Below are 9,184 nucleotides of genomic sequence, written 5' to 3'. Positions count from 1 at the left end.
GCCTGATGACGCGCAGCCGGCCCGCGACACGCGGCTTCCTGGAGCCGTGGGGCGGCACCACCTCCGTGCTCCCGAAACTGCGGAGATTAGCCCCGAAACCAGCGCCCCACGCGCACGCCCGCAGCGGGCGGGCGACGGGGACATGGCAGCAGGCAGGCAGCCAGTCAGTCCAGAGCGCTGCCGGCGGCGGCAGCCCGCACACACGGAGGCCGCGGTGACACCTCCCCACCCCGAGGCCGCGGGGATGGACGCGGAGCGCGCTGCCGGTCGGGACAGCACCGAGGGAGGAAGAGGAGGACTGGGTGACTTCGTGTCTGCCCTTCCTCCCGAGATCAGCTCCCGGATTTTCAGCGGGCTGGATGTCGAGAGCTTGTGTCACGCGTCCTTGACGTGCAAGGGCTGGCACCGCGTCATCGAGAGCAACGAGCGGTTGTGGCGGCACCACTGCCTGGCCGTGCGTGCCGTCTGCCAGCGGGAGATCGACTGCGACCGCGGGAACGGGTATTCCTGGAAGGTAAATGCGCCTCCAGCGGCAGAACACCGGCAGTGACATTAACGAGGCTGCTAGGAGGGCCAATAGAAATGTGTAAGGAAATGACATCAGCGCGTCTCACCCGTCCTAGGGTTGTGGGGCGGACCAGCGGCGGTGACAGCCGAGACGGACATCTGGTAAAATACACTGAGAGGTAAAGCGTCCATTTTCCTACCCAGAACAGAGCCTGTCCGGCTCGGCATTAGTCCTCCTGCTGCCCCGCACAGCCTCAGCGCTGATCATCATCCTACGCAAGCCCTAACATGGGTCGAAGCCCACGTTCCCGCAGATAGGGCTGGCAGGGAGGAGATAACAGAACCCCGCTGGGCAGTGTGTGCTCTCTGGTTATGTTTTGTGGAAATAGATCCGCTGGTTAGGAATAACTTCCTGAAAAGTCATTCTGGATAGTGTTATCTCAATATATGTCTCAGGTGACACGCATTCGGGAGGAAAAAAAAAAAAAAGAAAAGGGAATAGAAGAGGAAATGTGCAGGAGCTTTTATAAACTATTCAGAAAATCTCCCCACACACAGACTGCTCTGAGGAGTTTGCAGCAGTTAGTTCCAGAACATGCTGAATGATTTGTCACTGTTGAATCTAGCCTGGAAGCTGAGGTAGATCAGGATCTGATCAGGTAGATCGGATAGCTGGTTCCACAGATTACTCTGGGCCAGCTAGAGGGTAATCTCCCACCTTACTTTTGCTGATATGTTTAAGAGCAGGGGGACACTGGAGGGGTGAAAAGAGAGAAGCAGCAGCAAAACAAAAGCAGCCACTGGACTCTGACATTTCAGTAAAGTTACTGCAGCGTGAGGCACAGCCATGAGCTGATAGTGGTTACCCTTTCAGTGTATATATCTTGCTACCCTTGCACAGCAGTTTTCAGAACTCCCTGCACTGTTTTCTCTGGAGGGCATTTGAAATAGAAGCAACAAACACACTGAGTCTTTTCTTGTCCTAAAAGACTGGCAGAAGAGAAGAATCCAGCCAGCTTCCAAAGATAAAGGTCCCAGCATAAACAGAAAGTGAAAGGTGCCTTTTTAAAGGAGTAAGATAAATTCTTGGTTTGGGTTTTTCATCTTGACCACTAAATAATTGAGGCAGGAACAGAAAATTCGGAAGTGGAGCATGTTCTGCTTCTCAGCAGCATTGCACCTTCCTGGGCTTAATGTCTAGATATCCAAAGGCATATTCCAAATCCTTTTTCTAGCTCTACTCTTCTACTGCTAAACTTAGTTATATTGAATGCAGTTTAAATTGGTTCCTTTCCAAAATCTGACTATATGTTTTTTTACCAGATTACATTGTTGAGAAACTACTGGAAAAGCAAAGTGAAGCAAGAATGGCTTAGTGGGAAATACAGCAATATTCCTTCACAATTCAGCTTGCCAGAGAAAAGCATGTATCCAATGGATGTCAGCACCTGGGGAGAAATCTTGGAAGCAGAACTTGAGAGATGAGAAAGCAGTGCTGGTTCTTGCAACTCAAACAACTTTTGCCAATAGCACACACACTGTTTAGAAGTTGCAAAGTGACTATGAATGATTTTGGACTGATTATGAAAATAATGATGAAAGCTTCTAAAAAAAAATTATGGGTGTATGTTTTTAATTTGCAGTTTACTGTATTAATTTTATGTAAAATTCTAAAGACAACTATTCAGTTGTATTTTATATTTATAAATTTAATTGCACTGTCAAAAATACGCTGATTATAATTTCAGTTTGCACTTTTTGTTTTGGAAGAGATGATTTTTATATTAAAAAACCAAAAAACCCCCAAACAAACAAAAAAAACCAAAACAAAACAAAAAAAAACCCCAAGGTGTGTTTGACTTCTTGACATGAAGTTTATTTTATCAGCAGCACATGAGAGCCCATAAAGAAAGGCTGGGGAAGGGACAAATCCAGACACCAGAAAAGAGAACAAGGTGGCCACCTCAGAATCAGCTGAACATTCTCAGTACCCACTTCAAGGGACAGAATCCTCACAAGGATCTCGGACTTGCACAAGTATCTGAACTTGCACTCACAGATTGGCAGGGCTGAATTTCTACTACCCAGCTGTGGAATTTTTGGATTAGGACTCTCAGATTCAGGACAGGGTGGAAGCAGATGGGTAACTAACAGTTTCTCAGTCATTAGCTATGCACATTAGTCATTTGCATGATAAGGAGTACAGCAAAATTTAACTACTTTAAACAAAGTAAGTCAGATAACCCTATGAGGTAACACATCTTGATATATTTTCATAGTCAGGTTAAAACACATTGAGAAACTTAGATTTTTTTTTCCTATATGCTGATCTTCTGTCACACAGGCCTTGCTTTACTAGCACTGATTTTTGGCACCAACTTTAAAAACTGATGCTAGTAAAACAGGAGCTGCCTGTCATATTACTCAATATAAAAGTGATCATAAAATCTATTTACTACTCTTACGAATATCACCTTTCCCTACCTCCTTTAGACTAAAGAATAAAATCAGTGAGAAAATGCTGGGAAGATCCCCATTGCCTGATGCATTCCTGCAGAATTCAGTCAGCAATCTGGAAGCAATTTTCTATAGAAAGATTTCTACCATGCTTATGAAACTTGGTTAGATTTTAAATCCCTTTACACAAGTACTGCAAACATTGGCAGAATACATTCTGACAGTGTAGAAGTGTCCTGTTAGGAGCATGAGCTTCAATGGCACTAAGTCAGGCCCCTATTAGATACTGAGTTTACCCAAAATAGGTCCAGCCCTTACCTTTATTAGGACCCAGTAACAGTAGATTAAGCAGAACAGCTTTCCTCTAAAAATACAGGTTGTGGTCATCTGGCTAAGATCCAGTAGCTTTTTTTTTTTTTTTTTTTTTTTTTTTTATGATGCTGATGTTTAAACAAACCATTAGTTTAAACTTGCTTTCTATTTATACTTTATTTTCTCACACTTATTTAACCGTTGCAGAATATCTGGTGAAAATATCTAGTATTTCTTACCTCTCTTTATTGCAGGTGTCTGGGCTTATGGACTTTATCTTGTAGGTGCCCACATCTACAGGTCAAGGAAGAAACAGATCAGCCAGGTGAAATGGGCAACTCTTAAGGGCTTTCAAGAACAGAATGCTACCTGATCGTTTTTCTGGGTTAGAGTATTCAACAGACTCCCTCAAAACTAGTCCACTTTCCTCAGCCCATGGCCCCTGTTTGAACAGGTTTTCATGCAAAAACCACTGGTACCTTTTCTAAATCATGAGTAGCATATCTAATTTAGACATCTTTTTCAGTATCATGATGCAATGACTGGATAATCTTTATCACACATCTTCTGTAATGTATTCCTTGTAGGTAAGTCTTAGCTATAGGATCAAGGCCTCATTGCACTAGGTTTTAAAAATCTCCCTTTGCTCACTGTTCTTGTGGGACAACTACTACATTATCAAAAACAGATGTACCCAAAATTCACTGAACCTTCTGCTGTCAACCTGCTGCCAAACATGACTGAAGTATGTCCTGGCTTGGTGTCTGCCAAGGAAGGCAGCAACGTCCCTTGGAATGTAAAATATTCCCTTCCCTCCAAATTATTATAACTTTGAAATCGTAGGGCTTTCAGGCAAAGATATGAGAAAAGGAAAACCAATTCTTTACTAGAATATATACATAAGGCAAAGAAACAAGCACAATGGCAGCAACAACAAACAGAAGCGCAAACCCAGTCCCAGCCGCTCTCTTGGCCGAAGATCTTTCCCCTTTGGTGCAGTTCCACTCCCAGCCAGCAGGGGCGCTGGTTGCAGTGATTCCCCCACACCTACAGGGGGCGCTGTGGCGCGAACTCAGCTGTGTCTCCCTCGTGGGCCATGGCGGGTGGGCCAGCGAAACAGATGGAAAGGGTGCTTCCTTTGCAAGCTCCTCCGGGCAGCCGGTCCTGCTGCCACTCTGGATGCTGAAATGGGCTGTAGCAGGAACCTCAGAGCAGGAAGCTGGAGTGACAGAGGTAAACAGACACCAGGTTGGCAAACAAAATGCAGCAGAAACTCCACAGCTGTAGCAGGAACCGTAGAGGGTTGGGCAGACATGGGGTCATGGGTTAAAGTGTATCGAAAAAGGCCGAGGCAGCAGCAGAAAACAGCAAAGCTGGGCAGTGGCAGCCAGGCTTCTGCAAGCAAGCCGGGAGAGGCTCCCTCGAAGGGGCTCGGGCTCCTGGGTTTTCCTGTAAGGGACACCCGAGTAGATGGTGAGGGTTCTTTCCAGTGAGGTCAGGTGTTAATAAGGTCACAGTTCAACAGCTGCTCTTAAAAGCAGAGCTTCACACATGGTAGGAGAAGCAGTGAGAGTACAAAAGCTCAGCAGCAGCCGTGAATCCTCTGGGCAGCAACCTCGGGTCCGTTCCCCTCCGAGCTGAGCTGAGCCCAGCCCCTCACCTCCCTGCCAAAATCTCACGATATCTCTGCCCTTTCCCAAGGAGAAAAACCTCTCACCTGTGTGAGAGTGAAGACAGCTGTACCCGCTCCCCCTTGGCTAAATATTTTGTCTCTCTTAAGTACCGTTGTTATCCTCTCTTAGGCAACAGATGAGAGAAAATTCCCGGAGGAAAAAAAGAAAAAAAAAAAAGAAAAATTCTAACTTCCAACAAGTGTAACTCAGAGTAGAGACCATTCCTAAATATAGAGGATATAGCATAAAGATCAATGAATTGCAAACGCTGCTTCCGCTATTGTTAGCTATTCTACTCCAAGATTATATCTAGTCAACTCAAATTAAAAAAAAGAAAACAGCAACATAAAAAGCCACACCCAAGTACATTGAAGGTACTGCTTCACTCCCTGCTCACAGCATGTTACCCTGACTTATGAGAGCTAGAAGTGCAAAAAGTGCATCTAAGTTAATCAAGAAGAAAACAATACTAGCAGTACATTCTCGTCACCTCAAAACTGCCCAATTTTTAAAATCATAACATCGAGAAACTGTACAGGAATGGATCTAGTCCCTCACCTTTTTCATCCAGCCTCCTCTGTTACCGCCAGTCTGTAACTCCCTGGCATTTATCCCCTATTCCTGCTCCTTTCATGCCCCTATGCTGTAAGTTCTCATGTATATGTCTCAGGATAGAGTTTGTAAATAGAATAATATTCAGGTATGAATCCTAAAACAGTTACTTTGCTGTGCAGTTAGGTGTAGCTTTTCCCCATTCTCAAATGAGCATTAAGAATCCTCAGCATCTGCTGTGTCTCTGCTCTGTTCAGATCAGGTGGCTGTGCCTCTTTAAATGCAAGGAATTAAACATGCAGCTATGCAATTACACAAGGATTGCATTTTTAAAGCTGAGTAATGGTGTAAATTTCCTGTGAAAAATCTATTACTGAGAAAAAAAGTATTTAAGTATAAATTTTCATAAAAACAAAGTTTTCTTCCTCTCTCTACTCTAAGTCCTTCCTTTAAGGGTTTTAATTCCCTGGAGACTTCGTTACATCAGTTCTGGTAATCTGTTCTTCTCTCTGCCCCTGCACTATCTGCGCGGCCTCCCATCTCTGCTTCAGGATGGTTGTGTTCTCTTCCCTTTAAAGAGACCCCAGCAGCATCCAGTGGTGCACTCCTTGCACCACCTGGTTGGGGCACATCTCTTATCCCTTCTACCTGCTGACAAAAGCCACTGAAATGCCAGAAATAGAAGGACTGTAGTAATGCCTAAATTAGCACTCTTTTGTGGGTGTCCTTCCCCAGAGAGTATCCTCAGCAGCGAAGACCACACATGTAAAGCCCACACCACCCAGGGCACCACCTGGGACATATTAGCTACCCTCATGCGGGGGGTGGGGGTGGTCCCCAACAATATGTTTTTGGGTTCCTCTGATATTAGGGCAATAGTGGCAGAAAATAAAAGAAGAGCGGTGAAACGACCACAACTAGCAACATAAAATACTTTAATAATAGTGAAAATAAATGTGGGATGAGGCCCAAAAATCAGAACACTAACCTAAAGGCCTTTGTAGGAGTCGGTGGTCAAAGACCAAGATGTAGGGAGGTCCAGAGTATAAATGTGGGGCAGGAAAGGGGGTGGAGTTGAGGTTAGGGTCCAGTGGGTATAGGGGAAGGTGGTGCAGAGGTGGGGTAAGGGAAGCTAGGGTCCAGTGGGGATACAAGGAGGGGAGAACATTCTAGGGACTGGGAGTGGTGATGATAACTGGGAAATGAGGGTTGGGAATATGTATGAGGCATTAACGTGGGCAATCCCATAACTCCTTGGAACTTCTTTTGGGATTGCCACAACTCAACAGATGCCTGCCAAGGCCTAGCATTGGGGAGCAGGTCTTCTTCAGTAATACAGGTCAGGCTGACTTCTACACTCTTACACCTTGGTGGCTGGTGAAACCACTTTTCTGCTCCAGGGCTTACCTCCTGCCACGTTTTTGCTGAAGTGCAAAGTTCTACTTTTGCAAGCCTCACTGACCTTCCCAATGTATTCCCATGCCATTTTTATGTCCCTGACACTTGGAATGAGAAATGTGCTGGAGGTGTCCATCACCCAGGCTTCCCATTAGCCACCTAGCCTTCCTGACATTCATCTTCCTATCCACCTGGCTTTGCTAGGATACAGAGCCCTTTGGAGAATGCACATGAAGTTTGTGCAGAGCTGTTTGCAAATGTTTTCTGCCCACACAACTCAACTATGCAACGAGGCCTTAAACCAGCCAGGCTTCTATGAGTAAAAAAGGCTTCGCTCCTGCACAAAACCCTGTGAGCTGCTGCATAGCTGGATATCAAAAAGACCAGCACTGAAGCTCAGCTGGAGGGCCCCCCAGGTCAGGATTTTATTTCTGCATCTCCAAAACCACCTGTGATGTTTTTAATAACACCTATTGGTGTGAGAACTCTCCTTGCAACTACTCACTGTTCTAGTGCTCCATTTCTGAAGCACCTAGCTGCCAGCGTGGCTTTATTTCATCATGGTGCAGGATGTGGCTTTGGGCCATTGCCATTAATAGACTAAATGAAAAAGCATGCATGAGATACTTAATCACCACAGACTTTTAATCAGACCGCTCAAATTTCAAGGCTAATTTTGTCAAGCGTTTCTGCCAATAGGCAGAAACATGCAGATAGTCACGTCTTTATCCTGATCATCTTTGGAAGTGACAAAGTTATTCCTGTTATTAACTGTTCTGAAGACAGAACAGTTGAGCTTAGGACTGGGATCAGCTGTTTCAGCCCACCAGAGCTGACAGAAAGACAATAAAAGCATACAGCTGGGGGACTTAGGTAGAGTGTGGGTTTTTTTTACTTTCCCTCCAGATGAACTTGGCATGAGGTCTATTGGGTTCCCAAGAGCATGTTGACACTTGGCAGTTGTTTCTCACCATATTGCTTGTTTGGAAAAGTCCAAAACTATAGAAGAAATCACCTGCTGCATTTAACATCTTAAGTCAGCATCAGCTTCTGATCAGCACAATGCTAATAATTGAGTCTTGGGGGCTGGGAGGCATTCAGGCCTCAGTGCTAAGGGCTAGACCCACTTTTGCTATTCTGGTAAACCAAAAAAAACAAAGATACAACTGTGGGTTGAAAGTCATGGAGGAGGGAGGTGATGGACTGTAAACTCAGAGATCCTGGAGGATGTACCAAGATGAAACCCTAGAGGATAATTCTATGTGCTGGCAGTTTGCTGCAGTCACCCCCAACTCCTAAGAATCATCCTGTCCAGCATTGCCAATCCATGCCCAGCAACTATGGATTCAAAAAGCCATAGGGGAATAAAACCCAGCCTGCTAGAGCATGCAAATTAGGTACAACATGGTTTGTTGGTTGGTTTTTACTCCCATTTAAAAATGTTGTTAAAACTGCATGTGTTGGTTTTAATGCACAGTCCTTAAAAACCTTAAACAGGAAAGGAGCTGCTGTTTACCAGTCCAGGAATGCTGACTGCATGGGCTGTTTTGTTGCTGAGATATCAGACATTCAGAGCTATACAGAAAAGTTTCTCCAGATGCCACAGGACACCAGTGGCCATGAGATAATGTATCAGTCATAGCACCAACTACTGCTTTTAAACATTTCCGTGGCCTCAGAATGCCAAAACTAAAAGATGCTGCCAGCTGTCTACTGGAAGATTCAGCTTGAAGACTTGAACCAAAGGTATAGATTGAGCAAGCTGGGAACAGAGAGAGAAAACTTCAGTCAAAGAAACCAGCTACCTTAAGTCTTTAATCCTTTCTGGGAAAAAGGAAAAATTGAGAAAGACAAAGTATTTCTTTTGCAACAGCAGTATCTAGCAACTAATAAATGAAATATTACAATACCCCATAAGAGCTTTACTTGTCTGTTCCATTGAAGAAGTATTTTCAATAGTTGCCACTACTTTTCCATCACATTGCTAAAGAACAAGAGCATTGAAAAAATATATCTGGGATATCCTAACACCTAGGTTTCACCAGGTACACTATATAGCCATTCAACAGCCTAGCCAATGACAAAAATGTGCCTAAAGTCAGCTCGTGTGGCTAACCAACTAAATTGGCTTTTCTAATGCACCTTTATTTTTGAACATCATCAATCTGTAGACAATTTGTTTCACTAAGTTATACTGCTCTTTAAAGTAATTTTAACATGCAGCTCATCAATGTGTGTACTTAGAGATAACATACTAGAGACCTGTTGAAACAGGGACCCAAAAC

General features: G+C 44.5%; 1 protein-coding gene across 1 annotated transcript; it reads left to right on the top strand.

Annotated features, from left to right (window-relative positions):
• The first annotated feature begins 3 nt into the window (after positions 1-3).
• FBXO48 (F-box protein 48) lies at positions 4-2,355 on the top strand. The gene is made up of 2 exons (XM_056487683.1): positions 4-514; positions 1,831-2,355. Exons 1-2 carry the CDS (start codon positions 143-145, stop codon positions 1,990-1,992), a joined length of 534 nt encoding a protein of 177 aa, XP_056343658.1. The 5' UTR covers positions 4-142; the 3' UTR covers positions 1,993-2,355.
• Positions 2,356-9,184: the final 6,829 nt, after the last annotated feature.

Source organism: Oenanthe melanoleuca, chromosome 3 (assembly GCF_029582105.1).
Source record: "Oenanthe melanoleuca isolate GR-GAL-2019-014 chromosome 3, OMel1.0, whole genome shotgun sequence".
Taxonomy (NCBI): domain Eukaryota; kingdom Metazoa; phylum Chordata; class Aves; order Passeriformes; family Muscicapidae; genus Oenanthe; species Oenanthe melanoleuca.
Note: the sequence above shows the minus strand (reverse complement) of the source record. Positions and strands in the feature narration are given on the sequence as shown.

Excerpts from the sequence above, each read along its gene's own strand:
- FBXO48 (XM_056487683.1), top strand. The coding sequence starts at position 143 with ATGGCAGCAGGCAGGCAGCCAGTCAGTCCAGAGCGCTGCCGGCGGCGG. Across the intron at positions 515-1,830 it reads GGAACGGGTATTCCTGGAAG|ATTACATTGTTGAGAAACTA; the intron begins GTAAATGCGCCT and ends TTTTTTTACCAG.